Source organism: Leguminivora glycinivorella, chromosome 7 (assembly GCF_023078275.1).
Source record: "Leguminivora glycinivorella isolate SPB_JAAS2020 chromosome 7, LegGlyc_1.1, whole genome shotgun sequence".
Lineage (NCBI taxonomy): Eukaryota > Metazoa > Arthropoda > Insecta > Lepidoptera > Tortricidae > Leguminivora > Leguminivora glycinivorella.
The window spans coordinates 19169561-19191857 of NC_062977.1; the positions used below are offsets into that span (position 1 = coordinate 19169561).

Below are 22297 nucleotides of genomic sequence, written 5' to 3' on the forward strand. Positions count from 1 at the left end.
TATCTTCTAAATCTAATTTCTTTCACATCATACTTACACAAATCGATCTAGCGTGGTTAGTGAGCCTAATAATTTAAAAAGCAACTTGTGGTCGTTAATACTGCGGCTCATAGGATGCTTGCTACTTATAAACTGTAAAAAGATATATTTTTTTAATATTTGCTTCAGGTGTATGAATTTATGAACACATTTTAATGTAAATTGATTCTTTTAACCCATCCTTACGATAAAACCGAATATTTTTGCCGCCAAACAAAAGAAATGGTGTCGCTTATCGCAATTTATCGCCTATGTTACGGTTATGTATAACAAAGAGTGAGGCGGATTAAGTTACTTTTAAGAAAATATATTTTAAGCTGACGCTCCATACAACGAGCACCATAATATATACAAGCGAACCCTGAGCGCCTGAAGTGTCTGCATGTAACAGACATTTTCATACTTTAGTGCGAATATACGCACGCGTCGTCGGAATGGCAGGGCCATTGAAATTCAGTATAAATAACAGAATATCCCGATATTCAGTATAAATAACAGAATATCCCGATCGCTATTCTAAACATTCCTTACATACACAATAAATTATAGCAATAATGTTTGACATAATAGTCCACATACGTCAAAAAGAATACATCTAATAATTGTAGTTATGAACCTACATACTTATTTACCACTAAGGTTACCTTAAAGGTATACAATTTAGTAATCCTATTGTAAAAACTACATACGTCAACACTAAATTTCATACCTTTAAGTTTATTAAATTAATTTACAGATATTTATACATTTAATCGGGTTGTCTTACACTAAACAATGAACATGTCAAAGTTAGTGATCGTTGTTGCTTGCGATTTTACTGGAAACGTCAGTTGAAAATATTATTACTACCAGAGTTCATTTTCAATGTTCCCAGACTTCGTTCGTTCGTTATGAACTTAGTTCAAAAACGATCACTAACTTCTACACCCTATTCGCATAGAAGCAGGTTAATAGAATTGATATCAAACCAACAAGAATAAAAAGTATATCGCAACTACAATGATTTGATTTAGCTATAAATACATCTTGTGATAGTGTTATCCGTCAGTTTTGCTTCATTACTTCTTACCAATTACATTCCTTATTTTATTTGCGAAGTACTGTCAAGTCATAATCGGATCGCAAATATGTAAACAAGTACTTAATTGTGGTATTTAAACACATTATATTTTGTTCTTACGATATACATAACGATGCTACTTGATTGCATGAGCGCCGTAGTGCCTTTTATATTCCTTGTTGTAAATAAATAAACAATTTCTCCGAGATCAATTGAGAACACAACCATTACATTCGCCTACATTGTTATTTTTTCTTGAGTCAAGTGACACATCCGTTTTGCTAGACTACGGCGCTCAAACCTTTCCTGCCACATCCGTAGACCAATTTGTGTGATTCATGGGATATATTCGTCCACCAACACACCGCAATTATTACCCTCCTCAAGTAGGCATCTTACCTGACCTCAATTCCTGGTGGTCTAGGTGAAGAGGAGATGCGGTGAAAACTTTTACGCCACGGTATACGCCATCTACGCGTCTTCCCTCGCAACCAGCCAATACTTAGACCTGTTACTAGATCTATAATATAATTCTCTTAGTAGACGTACACCTACGGCCTTACCTAACCATGAGTTCCCGGTGGTCTACTGTAGGTTGAGAGGTAGAGGCGGTGGTGTTCGTTAGCGCAACAGCATTAGTTTTGAATATTTTGTTACGCGCCGTCTAAACTTCTTGTGGCCAAGACTTAGACCTCTTAATATCGGGCACCTTACCTAACCCTGGCTTGCCGGCGGTCGCCTAGGTGGAGAGGTAGAGGCGGTGGTAGTCGTTGGCGCCGAAGGCCGCGTTGCACTTGGGGCACTTGCGCTGGCGCGTCTCGTAGCGCGTGCGCAGGCAGTCCCAGCAGAACACGTGGAAGCATTTCGTTAGCACTGCGTCTTTGCGTTTCACCTGGGGGGATAACATGGATTTCATAAATAAAAGTTAATATACGATTTCTATTTGGACGATTGTTTGAGGCATAACTAACCGTGCCTAAGTTACGAATGGAGATTATCAGTATTTTTACTCACAGTCAAATAACACGTTTATTAACATCGATAATAAAGCGACTACTCAAGTATCAAAATCTCAATTTCTGACAACATTCTTCTTAGCAAATCTATGGTGGCCCGCGGACAAGGGAACCGATAGGTACAGTGGGGCGACGAACAATCGGCCGGAGATCTGTTTTAGGTAGTCGAACACAATCTAAACAATCTCGGATGACGTACCTTGCACGAAGGGCATGTGAGAGTCTCCTTGTACTCTCTAATCTCCTCGAGTAGAACCTCGTCCATGCTGCTGCCGGCTTGCTCCATCTTTTTCATTCGTTCTGCCTTGCGCCGCAGAACCGCTAGCTCCTCCTAAGTATTACAAAATACGATTTTATAAAATTTTCTTCCAAGGGCGTTCTATATGGGAGTTCAGGCGAAAAGCACATCTGCGGCGGCTTTGCCTATGCATTTTCGCAAGAAATGTTAAACTAGCTTCTCAATTTATAACAAAAAATAACATACATACATACAATCACGCCTGTATCCCATAAAGGGGTAGGCAGAACCCGCAGAACACATGAAACTACTAAAGCTTCAGTGCCACTCATGGCAAATAAGGGGTTGAAAGAAAACGAAACTGTGACATTGCAGTGACAGGTTGCCAGCCTCTCGCCTACGCCACAATTTAACCCAAAATAACAAAAAGTATTTTTCTGTCCTCCGGCCGAAGTTACCGCTTCTCGGCTCTGCGAACAGATACATACAAACCTTGCCCAGTTAATAAGTAAGCCTGTCTTACTTTACTGGCTTAGGCATGTAATCTACTATGTTCAACTAAATCTGATTGTTTGAAACAAACTATAACTCACATGTAATCTTTTTGTTTTGTAAGCCTCCGCCTCTAGTGCGCTCGTCTTCTCCGCGACCACCTGTTGAGCTTCCTTCATTTGCGCGTGGTATTTCTCTGCAAAAACCACATTTATTATTAAGGTTTCTTTATTTCAACATAAGCAATATATAAAAACAAGTAGCAAGCAGGTAAAATCCATCCTCTAAGTTGAAAATCGTGTTTTTCGATAATATGGAGAAAGGAATTTTAAGGTTGGTCAACATGCTTGTTTGCCACCGACGTAGTATAAAAAAACCACATGAGCTACTAATTTCACGTGAAGTTGAAGTTACCGATATGCGATTTTAAGTCGGTGGCGGACTCGATGACCTACCGTTTGTACTACATGGCCTGTTGCCGAAGAAGTAACTCTTTCTGGACAATGGACAGCGTACGTTCTAGCAACCATTAACGTTCTAACCTCCGTGTTATTACGCCTTTTGATTCTGTTTGATGTAAGTGTACTTACCAAGATGTAGTTTTAAGTCGGCGGCGGACTGCGCAGACTCGATGGCCTTCCGTTTGTGCATCTCCATTGCCTGCTGCCGGAGAAGTAATTCTTTTTCCACAGCGGACAGCGTGGTTTGAAGTAATCGCTCCTTCTCTTCAAGCCGTCGAGCTACTGCGCCCATTGATTCTATCTGCTGGTCCCGAGTCACCACCTGGAGGAAATAAATACACATAGCATTATTTGTATAGCTGTATAGCTTGCTATGTTCAACATATGAAATGGTTCGCAAAATAACGACCTCATGTGGTCGTGACGCTCAGCCATGGGGAACAGAGGAAGCGAACAAACACTCAACTATTTGTTAGACAGAAAAAGCTGATATTACTATCCTTTGTATAATTTGAATATCGTCCTAAAGCACATTTAATTGAGAGTCGAAGAGGGCACGATAAGGCAGGACGAAGGAATAAAACAAAATTCCAATAGATGGTCCAATTTTGCTCAATTTCTAAAAGGGTTCAATTCTACCTAGCAACCTACCTTTTCTTGCAGCAACTGTTTCTCCTCTCTCAACAACTTGTGTAGCGAGTTGGCTTTGATCCGCTTGGACATCAGTTTGAAGTTGGCGTCGTTTTCTTTCAAATGAGCCAAGAGCTCTGTTTTTCCACCATAACTTCAGAATGCCTTAACCGATTTGAACAAGTGAGGTATCGTTAGTTACATGTCTTATATTTAAAGTAAAGACTAACCTTTTCTTGCAGCAACTGTTTCTCCTCCCTTAGCAGCTTGTGCAGCGAGTTGGCCTTGATCCGCTCGGACATCAGTTTGAAGTTCGCGTCGTCCTTTTCTCTCAGCTGTTGTATGAGTCGAGAGTTCTGTTCCTGCATGTCTTCGAACGCTTGCCCTGTCACCTCCATCTCGTTCAGTAACGCTTCTTCTTCCTGTAAAGGTTAATGAATATGATTGTCAATTATTCTACATATATTTGGGCAGATTATCTGTATCGTGTAAAAAATTGGAAAGGCACAGCTATGAGTTTTATGACTTAAGCAAGTAAGGCCACGGATTAGCACGGTAAGTCAATACTTCTTATAGGGAATGGAGGATATTACGCAAAATCCGCAGAGGGAGCTACTAGTACTTTGTGGAGTGCCTACCTCCGGCTATGTTTGGCGTCTTGCCCCTTTATTGCACCTGTTATTCGCACATAAGTGTGACAGGGAAGCAACACGCCGTCGACCGTGCGCAATAGGCCATCTATTACATATAATCAACTGTGATGCATAATGAAAACTTCTCAGAAAACGGTTTAAAGGATAGCATGCATATGTTTCTCTATGGTTTTGTATGTTCACACAAAACTTTGTATGCTGAAATCAGACGGCAGAACATTCCCTATTGTGTAAGATGTGTAAAATGTCAGACAAATTCGTGACTTGCATTTTGATGATTTGACGTGCGATGTACCTAAATTGGCGGCTAATTGTGTGTACCCTACGTACCTGTGAGCCGGCGAAGGGCCTGGAGAAGTGCAGCGGGTCGGCGTTGGGGCGCGCGCAGGACAGCTGCTTCTGCAGCTCGTACTTCTGCTCCTCCAGCTGTTTGATCTTGCGTAGTGCGTCTTCGTCTGCTAATCGCCGCTCTCGCTTGCTCTCCTAAAATATTAGTTATGTTCATTCTCACTCTAGAACTCTTAGGATCTAAAACGAATGTGAATAAGTTGATATTTTTATTGAAAACCCAGAAAATGACTTCCATGTAAATTTTTGACACAATGTACTGACGTAGAGCGAAAAGCTTTTCCTTCGTATTTTTACGGAAACTTTTATATTTACATGTGGTCGCACGAATGGAACGAATGAGTGAATGAAAATTTAATATCTACGTGGGTGACAGATTAACCAATAAAATAGTGGGTCTTGACAATTACGATTGTAAAGTCGCCGTCAATAGAACTTGTGAACAATGTAAACAAACCTTGTAGTCAAAATGTCTTTAATTTCCATTCTAACTCATCAGATACTGGCTAAATCCATGTGTTATTTAATCAATTCATATCACATTATGATCCTCAACCTTTAAAATGATAAAATTGTGCTAAAATATTGATATTTTATACAATGGTTTGTTTACATTGTTGACAATTTCTATTGACAGCGATTTTATACCGATATATGTGTCACTCACACAATAGGGTGGAGCGAAAAAACACTTTTCTGGAATTAGCAAACCTAATAGTTATCAATCAATGCCCCTTAGTCTATGAAGCTTTTGTGCAAATTTTCGGCTTTTTAAATCAACATCTTCTGCCTCCGCATTAGGGTTGAAATTTTGAAAATCTCATACAAACCTAAAAATTCAACTTTCAGATAAAAAAAATTATGTTTAGTATATGTTATTGATACATATCATTATGAGAAACTACAAAAAGTTGCGAAAGTAGCGTCAAGAATCGCCAAAGTTTGGCTAGTTTCAGTACATTCGCCAAAATAGCCGCTAAAATACTGAAAATTGGCGATTTTTAACGCTATTTTCGCAATTTTTGGTAGTTTCTTGTAATAATATGTATCAATAATGTATACTGAACATAATACTGCCGAAAAAAAATTTTTATCTAAAAGTTAAATTTTCAGGTTTGTATGAGATTTTCAAAATTTCAAACTTATTGCGGAGGCAGAAGATGTTGATTTAAAAATCTGAAAATTTGCACAAAGGCTTTATAGACTAAGGGGCATTGATTGATAACTATTAGGTTTGCTAATTCCAGAAAAGTGTTTTTTCGCTCCACCCTATCACACAATCAAAGTTTCGTTTATTGTCAGCTTTCGTGATATGACCTGTAATGGTAGTTTAGTTTTTTAATTAGTTTAATTCCAACAAGCCCTGCGCCAACAAGATCCTGTACTGGTGCCGTAGCCGAATGGCATTTCTGCGACGCGAAACGAAAACGAAACGCCGCGAAAGGTAGTCTGGCTCTGTCACGCCAATACGCAGGAGCGATAGAGATAGATATCTACGAGCGTTTCGTTTCGTGAGCGTTTGAGCGTACCCTGAACTGTCCTTGCATATATTGCATATTATGCCTACTAGACGACAGTAGAAATAAACATATTTTTTGGAAACTTCGTCCAGAGATTTTTGAAAGAATTAGAAGAGAGTAAACTTCACTACTATACATACCTGCATCATCTTGGTCTTCTGGCGGTGGTCTTCCAGCTCCTGGCGCGCTTTGCGCTCGGCCGCCATGAGCTGCACTTTGTCGCGCTGTTCTTTACTGACGCCTTTGTACATGTCTAATAGGAGCTTCAGCTCTTTCTGCTCGTTCACAGCTTTTCTGTAAAAATGTTTATTTGTAAATATTAAAGCAACAAATTGTATAAAAACATTGGACATTGAGGGAATTCAGTCTCGCTGTCAATGCTTACTTGCAACTTAGCCAGAGTGGTAAAGCAAAAAATTGGAGGAGGGTCTTCTGGTTTAACAGGAGTCCAAATTTCCTCAACGCCCCTAACCAATGTATTTGTCGCGGATCTGTGTCGGTATAGATACATCATAGACTCGTCGTGCAAACATTGGAAGTTTAAGACCTGATTTAGACGGCGTGCGAACTCGCATACGATTTTAGTTACATTGCGGGATGTTGAGGGTACATAAAATTTTGCACAGCCATCAAATACCGCAATGTAATAAAACTCGTATGCGAGTTCTCGAACCGTCTAAATGGGCCCTAAGAGAACACCACTGGATAAGTGAGCGTCGGTGGCCTATAAAATCGTGTGCACCTTAAAAATTAGTGTGTTAAATCCAAAACTCGTACTAGTATATTTATAAAATTTATGTATATACGAAAAATTATGTAGTTTACTATTTACACTTTTTAGTGAAAAAAAAAATTGTAGGACCAATAAGGAGTTACAAAATGGGTTCCACGTCTATGTAACATGTTAAAATAATTTAGCAGGAGGATTAAACGTGTACGGATGTAGTACGAAAAGCTTTTCCTTCGTATTCTTACGGAAACGTACGAACGCGTCTCGCTATTTCAGTCAGTCTCAGTACGACAGTGTTTGAACTAGCATGAAAAATACGAACAAAGATTTTCAAAGATTTTTATTGAACATAAAAAGCATACATACAATAACCTAACCACAAAATTAAAATTTTGAAAAACCCCCGACCGCGACCTAGTGGACCGATTTTCATGAAACATGGCTAAGAACACTCCCGACTAACACAGCTTTCAAATGAAAAAAACTAAATCGAAATCGGTTCATCCGTTCGGGAGCTACGATGCCACAGACAGACACACACACAGACAGACAAACAGACAGACAGACAGACAGACAGACAGACAGACAGACAGACAGACAGACAGACAGACAGACAGACAGACGGACGGACGGACAGACAGACAGACAGACAGACAGACAGACACGTCAAACTTATAACACCCCTTCGTTTTTGCGTCGGGGATTAAAAAAATCAGTAGTACATTACAGCTGCATTAGTGTAAAATGAGGATTTCCGGCCACCTCGGGACAAGAGGGTTAGTGGGTATATAACGGCCGAGGAATAGCGTGCAGCAGAGGCCGGGATGAGGATACGAGGCCAAGTGGGAATCCGTTTTCACGCCGAGGCATGTATAGTGCTTTTCTCAAACATACAATGAAATTAAAAAAAATGATTTAAAGGACAATATTTTATAAAAAAAAGTTACTTTGCAGGCCTAAAAAATAATATGAAATCTCTTTACAGTCCTCTCGAGTTGTTGCGCCCAAAAAGCGATACTTCCCAGCCCATTTTAAGGAACGTAAAGACAATATTTCATTGCATGTTTGAGAAAAAGCTTTTCGCAGTACACCTGTGAAGTGATATTTACTTGAGCTGCTGCTTGAGGTCCTTGATGAGCAGGTCCTGCTCCTGCAGGCGCGCGCGCGAGTGTTCCTTGGCCGCCGCCGACTTGGCCTCCGCGCCGCCCGCCGCCTCCTCGCCCTGCGCACCACAACACGCCGCTCATTACTACCTAACGTTGCTTCCACTCAACGCTACAGACGGCGACTGTACGAAGAGTAGCCGTCTGATGTATTCGACTGAGGCCCTCAATATATCTAAACAAGTACCTAACCGACCTGCTGACTGATAGCCAAGTTTTCAGGACGAGTTGTAAGTTTTATCCTCTCACTTTATAAGAGTTGACGTTCATAAAATAATCTAAAATTTAAAACTTCCAGTTATTTTCATTTTGTGAATATTATGGTGATGATAAAGTTTGTTTTGCAAGACGATCCATAGTTTCTCAGACATCAGTTAGAGCACACGAGACAACGCTGCGTTGTTGCAGCCATCTTGTTTAAGTTTAAGTACATAATACATGAATCTGCCATTTTACTATCTGACCCGATGGAATAGATTTTAATTTAAAATATGTAAAACGTCATACCTCTGGGTCGGGTTCCTCCTTTTTGACGGCGAGTGGCTTTTCATCGTGCGCGTCCGACGTCGTGCTCGGCCGCGCGCCCGCCTCCTCCAACTCTTTACGGACCTGAATAATAACCACGTTGTTAAATTAAATACCTACATTTACGTAGATTGAAGTAATCAATTACAAGGCTAATAATGATTTTCAAGAGTAAAATGAGTATTTAAAGCACACTAAATAGGCTACTAGTATAGGAGAATATACTTAAAAAAAATATTTTATGCAGTGCATGAAATAAACCACCACAAAATTAGAAGAAATATATGGACAGTAGTTATGTTTAAACATAATTTCTATTTAATAAGTCAAAGAGAAAAATATAAAGTAAATGAATTGACCGTGACGTCACTCCTCAGTACTTCATAGTAATTCCAAATAGCAAATCGTTTTGACAGTTCTTAAAAAGAAGCTGATTTGACTAGTAGGAAAATAGCCTATTGTTATAAATCGAACAATCACGAAAATGTTGAAAATTATATAAAATCAGACAGAACTATTCAAACTTTCAACATGCCAGTACCTCTACCTGTCGAAAAATGCACATTGATACGATCATCCTTTGTTTTAGAGAACCACCAATTCTTTACGATACATATAATCAATGAGAACACTGTGGAAAGTTCCCATGTTCTATAACATACCTTATTTAACTCTTGACTAGTATCTTTATACTTCCGCTTGTACCGATGTACCTCCCCCTTTAACTGTTGGTTATGATTCTGCAGGGAAGTGATGAGATGTCTCATCTCTCTATTGATCGGCCCAGTCTGTTCATTTGCTGCCAAGTTTTGCTCAAACTCTATGCGGAGCATCTCATACTCTTTCCGTAGTTGGCCTAGGACATCTTCTAGCTGGATCATTTCGGCTCTGAGGGCTTTTTGTCTGGCTAGCTCTTCACTCTGAAATATTAAGTTGATTTTAGTACTACATCAGTGGCAAAAAGGTATGGAATCTCCCTGAAGATGCACATGCTGACTCTTTATTATTTGGTTTCAAGATGATTTGACTACTGAACTCAGGATTCTAATGCTTATAATGCGTGTCGTACCTCCATCATCTCGATCTGTCGCATGTGCAAGTTCTTGGCATTCTGCAGCTGTAGCCGAGTGTCATCCAGGGCAGTCTTCATCTGCATGGACTCGTTGTATAGCACGGAGAACTGGCTCTGGAGACACTTGTACTCAGTCGTCTCCACTATCACCGATTCTGGCAGTTGTCGGATCTGAACAAAAGATAGACATTGAAATTTACTAATAAATAAAAAAAAGTGAGTAAGTTAATTTTATTAAGCAGAAACGTCTGCTAACGATTCTAAACATTTTTATATTAAAGGAAAAAATTGAAAAATTTACGCTTCCGGCGGGACTTCAATTGGTAAGAGCATTGCACGGATTGCAAAAATGGTGCGGGTTCAAGTCCCGCCGGAAGCGTAAATTTTTCCATTTTTTCCTTTAATATAAAAGTGAGTAAGTGTTTATAAAATTATATTACACGTAGCAATGAAAGTCATATCATTCTACCTATTTCTCCATACGTGTTTACATAGTGTAGGCACTATACTTACGTCCATTTTCAGCTTCTCAACCTCCTTCAATGCATCCCTATGCTGTCTGTGAAGACGGTCCAACTCAGCCAATCGATTATTAGCCAACTCTCTCTGTTCCTCCAACTCTGCAGCTATATCTTCAAGCTTGGCAGCGGCGATGGTGGAGATGGCTGGTGCTGGTGCGGCGGCTGTGGTGGTGGCGCCGGACTGGTGTAAGCTCTTGAGCTTCTCGATAGCTTCAGCCAGGTGGTTTTCTAGCTTGTCGTTGCGAGAACGGATCTGAGGAAGACATTTTTTGTGATAAGAAAGCACAAAATATAATACTACCTACATAAATACTGTTGTTTTCCATTATTTCATAATACCAAAAGTTTTTGATTGACAACACTTATTAGTTATTTACTCATTAGTAAAGCAAATTGCTAAAACTTACACCTCCATATTTGAAGATATCATAGAAAAAAATTACTTTGAACACTTTGCATCCTGTACAAATTTTTCATAAAGAAATTTAATACTATAATTATATCGGGATTCAACATCTTACCTTCAACAACTCGCACTGCTTGGCAAACATGGTCGCGTGATAAAAGATAAAACGCCAGGTCATCCTTTTCGCATTATTTGTAAGTGCGACAGGGACGGCCTGACGTTTTATCGTTTATCACACGACCATGCTTGGCCTGCCTGGAGATCATCAATCTGATTTTTGAGTTCTGTTTTTTCCGTGTCCGGACTATTGACAGCATCTTGCAACTGAGTGACTCGGAGCATCATAGTGTGTTGCTTCTCAAGAAGTGTGGTGTAATAGTTGTGCGGATAGTTTTATGCAAGAATGAAGCATTGAACCACTTACCTTCAACAATTCATACTGGAGATCATCAATCTATTCTTCAACTCTGCATTCTCCGTGTCCCGACTATTGACAGCATCTTGCAGCTGAGCTACTCAAAGCGTCATAGCATGGTGCTTCTCGTGAAGCTCAGTGCATTGCTTTTATTATATTAGTTTTACCACAAACAAACCTACCTTCAACAACTCATACTGGAGATCATCAATCTGGTTTTTAAGTTCTGCATTCTCCGTATCCCTGCTATTGACAGCATCTTGCAGCTGAGCAACTCGGAGCGTCATGGCGTGGTGCTTCTCATGAAGCGCGGTGCACTGCGCCTGCAGGCGGCGGCTCTCGGCCGTCACCTCGGCGTTGGTCGCGCGGATGGTTTCGTCCAGGGACGGGGCGCCTTCTGTACAATACATTATTTTTTAAAATACAAATGCCTGCTTGCAGGCAATAAGAGGTACTATGAATAAACCTCATATTTTGATAATTGTGTAAGTAATCAATGCATGTTATGTTTTGTCATTATTTAGTATTTAGTACCAAAGACTATGTTAACTCTACAATTCTACGAATTGTAGAGTTAGCATAGTCTTTGGTACTCGTTCTGGTTAGCATACTCTACGAATTGTAGAGTTAGCATAGTCTTTGGTACTAAATACTAAATAATGACAAAACATAACATGCATTGATTAGTTACACAATTAGTTATTTGAAAATTATTCTTTGGCATTGATCATAATCAATGCAAATTTTACTGAGTATCCTAGAAATAAGGATATACCATAGATAACAAATTAAAATTGTAAAGTAATCTTAGATAAAAGACCTCAAGAAAGGACAGATACTATAAATACACACAATTGATGGTTATTGCACCAGCATAATTATAGTCATTTTCTAACATTAACGCAATTAGCGGTTTTATTAGCGCAATTTCAAAATCAATTAAATGCATCATAAATAAACACCAGCCACAGTTACCAATTAAATTTTCATAGGTATCAGAGACAGACAGGTTACAGAATATAATTATATTATGTAAAAATATGCACAAATGATGTCCTGTGCATTACGAACTAGGCAGAGCTTTTATCGTGGGCCTTGGGACTTGGGCTCACCAAGCGTGATTTTCAATTTCTGTGTTACACTATTAGTGTAGTGTATACTATGTATAGTTATGTACGTAGCTGATAAGTTATATATAAGGACCAATTACTCATGTATGAGAGTAGTATTAAATCATCATTTAATCTAAACAGTCGTTTCCACTCTACTCCGAACCCTCACCTTACATGGCGACCCTGCCATATACGGTGTCGCGCGTGCGGTCAGTCACCGATCGGTATTGAGAGCGCAGTTCATTACCATGTTAACATAGCTCAAGTGGACAATTAGAACAAAAGTAAATAACGTGATGTTTTTTCTCGCGGTTAAGGTTTTCTGATTTAAAAAGTTTCACTATGGGGGCTACAAAATCAAAAGAAGAGGTAATTATTGCACAAACTGCGGCCGGAGGTGACAATAAGGCTTCTGCGAGCACCGACGAACTTCGATTCCACGCAAGTGTCACTAATATTATCTTGGGTATATTGCTCGTCATAATCGTCATCGGAGGAGGCTACGCCCTGTACAGAAGGTGTAAGGAAACCTACAAAAAATGGATGCGCCAGGAGGTCGCTCTAGCTGAGCTGCAGCGTGCTGCTCGTACGGCTCCGATAAGTGTTTGATTGAAGTGTTAACGGAAATTGTGTAATGTGCGTTTCGTTTTTTTTTTGGTGTAAGTGTTTCAACGGACAGTAAACGAACTATTACTACGAGTAAGTGATACAGTGAACAATCATTTCGCGTGAAGTAAGTTAAGGACAATAATGTCACGTCAATGTAAGTTAAAATAGGTATGTATTAAATTAGGTACTTAGATATAATTTTGTGATGGCAGATGAATTATTGAAATGTTACAACGAGTTAATTGTCATAAAAAAATATTTAGTTAAAAAAGGGAAATCAAGGTTTGAGGGTAACATAACAAAAAATCAACTGTCAAAAGTGAATGATATTATAAATAGGTGTAACAATATTATCTCCCAATTTTCCCAGTTAAAGGACGTAAACTCAGGAGTTATCGAGGAGACCAATAAATTGTACATTAAAATTACTACTCTGCATAAAGAAATTTTAGAGTTATGTTCAAAGCCTGAGGTAGAGGAAAATACGAGTACAAGTAGCGATAGCGAATATAGTGAATGTGACACCATGGAGTTCGATTTAAAGTCAGCTTGTAGTCTTATACCTCTCATGGATGGTACTGAGGAAACAACAAAGAGATTGATCGATGCTGTTGATATGTATTAGAAACCTAAAAGATTTTAACTGATAAAAAACACAAAAAGGTTTTCAATCCTTGAACAATATAAGCTTTTCCTTTTTTGTCCCCATAAATGTTTTAGTTCTTCAGATATTTAACGTTTTACTTTTTGGGTTAGTAAACTTGTATGATATTGATGATTGATAATCCATAGATAAGAAGTAAATAAATATTAGATAATTATAAATGTCAATCCACATATAGGTAGTGAGTAAAAACATTGTCAATATTAAGATAAACATACTGCTGCTGTAGTATTTATGTAGTGACAGTATTATTGAAACCTAACCTCAAACGCCAGACTCCGACGCGATATATCGACCTCTCAGAGAACAAATTATTTTCGTCGGGATCTCCTTCCTCTCTACTGGGGAAAAGATCTCGCTCTGCATATCTATCCTCCTCTCCTTGACCGTAGCAAACTTTTAGGAAAATACATACGTTATCCTCAGAACTTCTACTAAAATACATACCCTCAGCTTCCCCTTTGATGGCCCTCCATATCTTCTCATTCCTCTGCTGCAGCCGATCAAACGCCTGCAGCACCTTGGCCACAGCACGCTTGCTCACTTGCACCCGGTTGGCTAGCTGGGCGTCCAGCTCTTCCTTGTCCCAGGTTGAAAGTTGCATGAGGAATGACGTTGTTGCTTCATTTTCATCTGGAAATGACAATGTTATGTTCATCTGTAAGAATTAACAGACGTTTATTCATTGTTGCCTCCCAACTTATTTTAAATATGTGTAGGAAGTTTAATTGTTGTAACAACATTCATAAATTTTAGACTTTTAGTACAAGTAGCTACTTAGTTACAAGCTTTCGTAAGTTAATATCTTGTTTAGTTGACATAAAACCTTTACGTATACCTATACAGGGTTCAGTTGGTTCACTATATCAAAAAATAGTACCATGATTATTAATGCTAAAAATAAAAACAAACAAGAAAAAACATTCAAACACAGGTCAACAATTTAGGCATATTTCATTCATAGAATATTCAGAGCTTTATGACACCTTCACATGAAAATAATGTGTTTAAATTTAGCTTTTACTATGTAGTATCTGCCATTATAAAGATATACCAGGAACTCATAAAAACATGAATACATGATAAATAAGTATTTATAATGTGTAAATTAAATAACCATGTTAGCCTATTATTAATGTGATATAGCGGTTTACTTTTATTTTCAGACTCATCAGCAGTCTCAGCGTCAAATCTCTGCAGCAGCACCCTGATATCTTCATTCAGTAAGTTCCAGTACCGGTTAACAACACACAATACAGCATCATCCTGAGTTTGTCGCTTTTCAAGCTGCTCAATCCGAGCTCTCAATTCTGCTTCACACCTGTGGCGTTGTTCAATTCTCTGTGGACATTCAAAACATTGATATGACTGCCTATCAAAATGAAAAGCTTTAGATTGACATCATCACACAATTCTGTGACAGAATTAAATTAGACTGATAATAATCATTTTCCTTTAGGTACTCATGAACTTACTAAAAGTAGTAGTAAGTACATAACCAAGTTTATCATCATTGCATTACCTATTTACCAGAAATTAGTGTCAATATCAAGGGCAGTTGACTTATAGGTATTGTTTAATAGCTGTATTTCCTGTTTTAGATATTCTTATTAGTCCTTCTTTAGTGAAACATCATTGAAACTCCGTGTGAATAGTTAATGTGTTTGTTGAAATTTGCATTGTCAATCAGCTAATTGTCTCATTGTTTTATCTATTTTGTGAGCGTCTGGCTATTAGTTAACGAGACAATAGTGTGATATATTACCTGAGCTAACTTTTTATTCTGAAATTGAAGGACTTTTATGTCCATTTCTTCCAGAGTGGACACTGGTCCAATGAGGTGGGGTTCAAAATGAACCTTCTTGATAGGGGGCTGGCCGCTGCCGTTGCCCCCATCGTCTGCTCCACGCTTAGACATCCTGAACTAAAACATAATTACAAGAAAATACGCTTTCAAATATGTTTAATTACGAAAGTTTAGCATCAAACTATTGATCTATATTATCCAACCAAATCACGATTACACGGGTGACTTTCTATTGTGTTAGATAGTTACATGCAATCGTTACTTGACTGGGTTATGCATACCTGCTTGTCAATATTGACAATCTGGAAATAGTAGCTTTAATTGGATTGTTCTTTCTCATTAGATACTGAATTTCGGATGGCTACTGAGATACCTATCATTGTGGTAACTATGATGTTAATTGAGTTTATTTGCGTACAAAAAACTGGTTGTCCGTCCGCAACCACCTCCCAAACGTCCCAAAACGGAGACGTTTTTATAATAGTGTTGCCAGGGTAAAAAAACATTAAATCAAACCAAGAATCTTATATAGCTCAGAACTTAAGTAAACGTCGAAAAACCAAAATAAAAACGGTGGAGACATATTTTATAATAGAGAAATAAGGTTTTTGATTGAGTTTTTTTTTGTATAATACAAAGAAAAGTAAGTCAATTTGATTGAAGGGTGGCAAAAACATTAAATAGAACATAGGAGTAAAGGTGAATGCTGCTTCAACTCATTGGTGCACCTTGTTTTTGACCAAAAGCGTTAAAAATATTGCTCAATATGTTGCTACCGTAATATGTAATTATATTATTTTATAGTAATATAAATATTACCATTAGTTAATCTCTAATAATTTAAAATGAAATAATTCGTTTTTCAAGGTGGTAAAATAAAGTCACAACGAAGGTGCTGCCATCTACACGAAATGAACGAACATAATGTTAATTAATAGCGCTTTTTTCAATTACATTTCTACAAACACCACGACGATTTATACAAAATGTACCCTTAAACCGAGATTTACATACAGAGTAAACGCTTGATCTACAGAACAGAGGACATAGTACGCTTTGACATACATTGCTGTATTCTACGAGAATTGAGAAGACAGCAATGATTCTGTAAAGTTTTGAATGGTTTATTTTACGGTTAATTTCACTGTATCTACCGGACGCTTTCGACGAAGAAAGGAGAAGGCAATGAAAGGAAGTTCTTGTTATTCGGTAACTTTATATCGAGCCGAAAAGTGGCATAAAAAACTTCTGATGAGTACAACATTATAAATTACAATACATAATTTCCCCTCTACACAAATACATATCATATATAATTATCCTTATTTCATAAGTGATCTATAAACTAATTGATCTTGAAACATTTTAAGGAACACATTGTATTTTTTATCATGGAATGACTTGATATTCAAATTTGGTCTTATCACATCAGCTTTCCCCCCCATGTTTTGAATGGCTTCATCCATATTCTTAAAATATTTGGAAGCACAGGCCCCTAGAATTGCTGCACCAACTAGAACGGAGTCCTTTTCATGTGGCTTCATAATGGATAGCCCTGTGGTGTCAGCTTGTATTTGGACGAAGAGTGGATCTTTCGTTATTCCTCCGCAGATAAGCAATGATTTAAATGGATCATATCCGGCCAACACTAATGCATCAACAATGTGTCTGGTACCATACTGAAAAAAAATATTTTTTTGAGTTTACCATTTGAAAGTATTGAGTCAGCATAAAAGCTACAGCTCTAAAAAAATTACTGAATGGTTTGAGGGTTAGTTTGTTCTTGAGGTACATTGGAAATATGTACTTACACAAAGACCTTGTAAAGTGGCTAGATACAGCACTGCCAAGTTCTCCTCATTCTTAGATATGGAAAGGCCACTAATCATGCCCTTCATAAGTGAATCAGCCAAGGGTGAACGGTTACCATGATAGTCTGGCCACATGTGGAAGTCTTTTGTCAGCAAACTAATGTCAAAGAGGCCTTGGTTCTTTGCCATTATAGTCATCAAGTCTCTTAAGTGGTTACGGACCCTAAAAAAAATTGTGAATTAAGAACATAAACATTACAGGAAGGGCCATACACTTTAAGACGAAAATAATACATACTCTCCTGTAGAGTACTTTTTAAGCAGCTCAATGCCTGCAGGATGGCTTGAAATGACATGATCTAACAGCATCCCTGATGCACTCTGCCCTGCCTCATTCAACCACATGTTTGGGACCATGGCACTGAAGTACGGACCCCACACCCCTTGCACCATCACAGCCTTCTTGTTCACAGCCATGTGACATGTAGATGTGCCACAGATCAGTCCAAGACGAGTAGACATCTCCTTATCTATACCATCACCATCTGTTCCAATCATCCCCAGACCACCAGCATGTGCGTCAATAATAGATGTTGCTACAGGAGTATTTGGCAATAAACCCAAGACTTTAGCAACTTCAGGTGAGAGCCCTCCACAGTGCTCACCAGGCATCAAAACTTTATCACCAATCTTTTTGAAGTTACCCTCAATTAAGTCTTCCAATCCCACTTTCTTTAGGTAATCTACATTCCAACCCTGTTTACCATCAACAGAACACTCATAATTCCATTTGCAGACCAAGGAACACAGAGATCTGCTCAGGGATCCTGTGGCTTTCCATGTAAGAAAATCTGGCAGATCAAAAAAGTAACCAAACTCAGACCAGTTGATTGAATGTTTTTTTAACCAGAGTAGTTTTGGAATTTCCATTTCTAAACTGACTTTTCCTCCCACATATTTGAGTATTTCATGATTTGTGTTGTTTATGAAGTCTGCTTCAGCCTGAGCCCTGTGGTCCATCCACATTATTATGTTTTGCTCATTGTTGTAAGAATCACTCACTGCTAAAGGGTTGAATTGCTTATCTAGGGCAACAAGCGAGCATGTTGCATCAAATCCAATTCCCTTTATGCTTATTGGATCCACTCCCTGGACAACATTCTGAAAAAATATAAAAACAATTAATAACACTAATAGTTAATATTATTCTATAACATGAGCATTCTTAATGAAAAGTAAGTGGTTAAAAGGCTAAGCTATTGCTACAGCCATTACAGGTGGGTACTATGGATATTTGGGAAGTGTGCAAGTCGAAGTCAACATGTTAACAAATGCCTTTTTGAAGTTGTATAGGATCCATTGAAAACCTGCTTATATTATGGGAGGCAGCACCTGTTAGGCGTAAATGTAATTGGAAGGTTAAGGGCTAAGATTATTAATTTATAAATAACAGAATCTAACCTTAATGACATATTCACAGCAATTCCATATGTCGTTAGAGGACTGCTCATAGAAGTCCACCTTTGGTTTCCAGGTCTGAATTTCCTTTACTGAAGTGGAACAGACATGTCCTTTCTGGTCAACAAGTGCTGCTCTTGCGCTGCCGGATCCTACGTCGACACCAATGAAATAAACTTCTTTCTCCATTTTATAGGAAATTATAATTTAATTTAATCAAGAGATACTTTCCAACCATCTAATCAAGAAAGATATATAACACTGTTGGAAATTATTTAATGTCAGTGTTACTTCAGCAATTACAGACGTGCAAGCTGCTGAGCAATAAAATAATTGAGATAGTGTCATTACACGCGACCTTGGTATTACCGATAACTGGTTTACTATTAAATAAACCATAAAAACACTCGGGGTTACGAGATAACCTTGTTTACTCTCCATTCACTCTGTTATCTACAGAATCGCAATGGTAAATAGAAAAAAAAAGTAAATAATGAATTAAGTTTTAAAAAGTACATATTGCTCTTGTAAAAAACTTCTGTATGATGTTTGTACAATATATAAATAAATTATATAATTTACAAAAATAACGCAAGTTCAAACAGGAATTACAACATTGCCGCCGAGGAATTATTCCAAGATTCCAAACCAAACTTTCAATGAATTTGACAAGCAAGACAAGAGTGAACTTGTCAAATAAGTCAATTAATAAAATGTACTCTCATGCTATCAAATTACAAAATAATATCGCTTGGTACGAATAAATAAAAAAAGTAAGGACCTCCTTCAAAGTTGCCATTAAGAAAAAATAAATCTAAATCTATTTTGGTTCATATAAAAAAAAATTGGTTGTCTGTAAAGTCGGTTTACGGACGGTAGTTTAACGTGATAACGTCAAACATTACAGTAGTATAGACAGGGGCGGTCAGAGTATAGCAAAAGGGGCCCGATTCTGGGACTTTTTTCACGTTTTTTTATTTATTTATTTATTTATTAAAAATACACAAAAGTTAACAGTATTTCACCAAAGCACTTATGTGGTAATATAATTATGTACATGTTAAATTGACATAAATAAAAGCAAACACACTTAAAAGTTAAACTATGGTGATTACATAAAGCCAAGTTTTCTTATGGTTTATCTCTCTATTATGTATCAATTTATTCAGCTAAAAACACAAGGATAGTAATAACAGAGTTCTTGACATAAATATAATAAAATAACCTAAGGAGTGTAGAGTCTATGAACCTTAAGAGTTTTCTGTAAAACACACCAACACTATCAGCAAATATGTCAATATCGTCTGTCTCCAACATGATGCGGTTAAGAGCAGCTCGGGCTCGAGCGGTGCGCCGGCCGCCGCGAACAGGCGCCGCCGCCGCCGCGCCGGCACCGCGCCCGGCATGCCAACCACCACATTCGCTCTTGGCACTTGCAGCCCCATTCTCTCAAGCACGGATGGTCATCTACTCTATGGTGAAACAGTTGGCGGTAATGCATAATATGCAGCAGTTTCCGTCTGGTTTCTAGAGTTTGAAGACCAACCATTCCTGTTACGAATAGAGATGGATACATATATGGGTCATATCCGTACAGTCGTTTGTAAATGTGCCTACAGAACTTCCTCTGCACTCTTTCTAGCATAGTGTTTTGTTCTTATTAGAAAGAATGCATTAAAATAAGCATCTTTTATAAATTAAAGTTTTTTTTAAAACCTACTAATTTAGGAGTTAGAGTGGTGCAAAGTTGAAAAATTTTCCCGTAGCATTACTAAGGCGCCAGAGACAGAAAGCGATATCGACGGAGCCCCGCTTATTACAGAAACTGCACAGAATAGGAGCCTTCGGCCGTTTGAAGATACCTAACGAACCTAACCTATACATACCTATATAAAAGTCGTCATTTTGTATCCTAGACCGTTTGCGAGACACGCGTTAATTTTATTAAAGTGCTAGTGCCATTTACTAATCTTAGAACCCTAATATCTCAGTAAATATTAATGGAGAAGAAAAAGTTTATATAACAAAACATCCTTATTTAAACGTGTTCTATATGATTTATCAATATTAACATAGGTTATATTGGTAAAAAAATCATCGTAAATTTATTAAGTCTCTGGCGCCTTAGTAAATACTATGGGAAAATTCGCAACTTCGTACTGCTCTAACTCCTAAATAAGTAGGTTTTTCAAACAACTTCATTCTATAAAAGATGCTTATTTTAATGCAATCTTTCATGTTTTTAAATTACAAACACTCAAAAATAATAAACACGGGCGCGCCATCTGTCGCAGCTGTGGTGCTTTACTCAGGCCACACGCTACAACCATAGCGAGCGCATCGATCAGCCGCTTAGTTCCAACGCGCGCCAATAGATGGCGCTTAAGCTATATTGGGAAACGGGACAATGACGTCATCTTTTTCGTGCATGCTGCCCGTATGACCTCTCATGTGGACACACTTTTTGACCTAACTACTCATTCTGGTTTAACTATATTTCTGTGGCCAAGACAATAAACATAACCTAAATTATACAACTATTGAAACCATTAAAACTTAGCGAATTGAAGATAATTTTTGCTAAGTTAATATTTAGACCATAGGGTATAAATATTTTCTAATTATGGTGCGTTTTAAGAATAGGTTAGTAAATTTTTGATAGCGTACGAAGTACGTAATGTAACTATGTTTCACTCATCATATTAAAAACATTTAAGAAGCTCATTTATTTTATGATTTTCAGATACATTACAGTGGAGATCTCAAGTCCCATGGTGCCAGAGATCAAGCCTTTGAGTTTAAAATCTAGGATATTCCATGACACAGTGCTGAACAAAATTCAACAATTACACGGAGATTTTGGTGTTGCTGCTATAAGAATAGGATTCCTGACAAAATATTGCAATGAGAATACAAGAATAGCCATATTACGATCCAGACATGGTCCTCATGTTTTTGTCACCAGTAGCTTACCTTTCATAAACAAAATGGGAAACCTGGACGTGACTTTGAGGACACTACATGTAGGAGCCACATTGAAACATTGTTTCAAGTTTATTCAAAGGCACCAGAGAACATACTTGGATTCAAAGTGGATGTCTTTAAAGTCTGATGAGGAAAGGAAACAATTGGAAGCAGCTGTGATGGATTTTACAAAAACGGATGTAGCAGTGAATATAGACAATTTAACATAAAAAATAAGTTTTATTTCAGATATACTTAATCTTAATTGCAACCTTTATACTTATACCTTAAACAATAAAATACAGGGTGTCCAGTGACAAATGCATAATATTTAACCACCAATTTAATAGAGCACCTTTGAGTCCTTTCCTTAGACTCATCCTGAAAATCAACTTTTTGGTTCAGTAAATGTCCTCCAGTGTTCAACATATTTGCACTTACACCTGCTTACTGAAAACTAATTGCGAAAAGTGTGAATATCTCCATTAATTACTGAAAACCCTGACTACAATTGAACATAATATATGCTACCATGTAATAATTACAAGGGTTTACTGGTGAAACCCGATAAGTTGAGCAAACT

At 37.9% G+C, this 22297-nt stretch overlaps 4 protein-coding genes across 6 annotated transcripts in view; 2 read left to right on the plus strand and 2 right to left on the minus strand.

Moving 5' to 3' along the window:
- LOC125228189 (rootletin-like) overlaps positions 1 to 14962 on the plus strand; it is a 38480-nt gene extending 23518 nt beyond the window's left edge. Inside the window, exon 9 of the mRNA XM_048132658.1 lies at positions 14841 to 14962. Within this exon, the coding sequence (XP_047988615.1) occupies positions 14841 to 14885 (45 nt within the window). The 3' untranslated portion in view covers positions 14886 to 14962. The remainder of the gene's footprint in view (positions 1 to 14840) is intronic.
- LOC125228185 (E3 ubiquitin-protein ligase Bre1) lies at positions 523 to 15965 on the minus strand. Its single transcript, XM_048132651.1, has 17 exons — positions 15763 to 15965; positions 15440 to 15598; positions 14829 to 15015; positions 14122 to 14307; positions 11472 to 11686; positions 10461 to 10721; positions 9945 to 10118; positions 9538 to 9795; positions 8858 to 8959; positions 8297 to 8409; positions 6598 to 6751; positions 4920 to 5072; positions 4167 to 4358; positions 3436 to 3628; positions 2947 to 3041; positions 2315 to 2446; positions 523 to 1991 (listed from the first exon to the last, which is right to left on the minus strand). The coding sequence occupies exons 2-17, from the start codon at positions 15590 to 15592 to the stop codon at positions 1839 to 1841; spliced, it is 2721 nt and encodes a 906-aa protein (XP_047988608.1). The 5' UTR covers positions 15593 to 15598; positions 15763 to 15965; the 3' UTR covers positions 523 to 1838.
- Positions 14863 to 21948, plus strand: LOC125228192 (ribonuclease P/MRP protein subunit POP5). Of its 3 annotated transcripts, none has more exons than XM_048132666.1 (2): positions 14863 to 14897; positions 21494 to 21948. In XM_048132666.1, the coding sequence occupies exon 2, from the start codon at positions 21522 to 21524 to the stop codon at positions 21942 to 21944; it is 423 nt and encodes a 140-aa protein (XP_047988623.1). In that variant the 5' UTR covers positions 14863 to 14897; positions 21494 to 21521; the 3' UTR covers positions 21945 to 21948. The 3 variants fall into 3 exon arrangements, with proteins under 3 accessions (XP_047988623.1, XP_047988622.1, XP_047988621.1); XM_048132665.1 differs by lacking the exon at positions 14863 to 14897 and adding an exon at positions 21217 to 21413; XM_048132664.1 differs by lacking the exon at positions 14863 to 14897 and adding an exon at positions 21218 to 21393.
- LOC125228187 (FGGY carbohydrate kinase domain-containing protein) lies at positions 16660 to 19311 on the minus strand. The gene is made up of 4 exons (XM_048132652.1): positions 18754 to 19311; positions 17591 to 18453; positions 17293 to 17515; positions 16660 to 17160 (listed from the first exon to the last, which is right to left on the minus strand). The coding sequence occupies exons 1-4, from the start codon at positions 18937 to 18939 to the stop codon at positions 16804 to 16806; spliced, it is 1629 nt and encodes a 542-aa protein (XP_047988609.1). The 5' UTR covers positions 18940 to 19311; the 3' UTR covers positions 16660 to 16803.
- Positions 21949 to 22297: the final 349 nt, after the last annotated feature.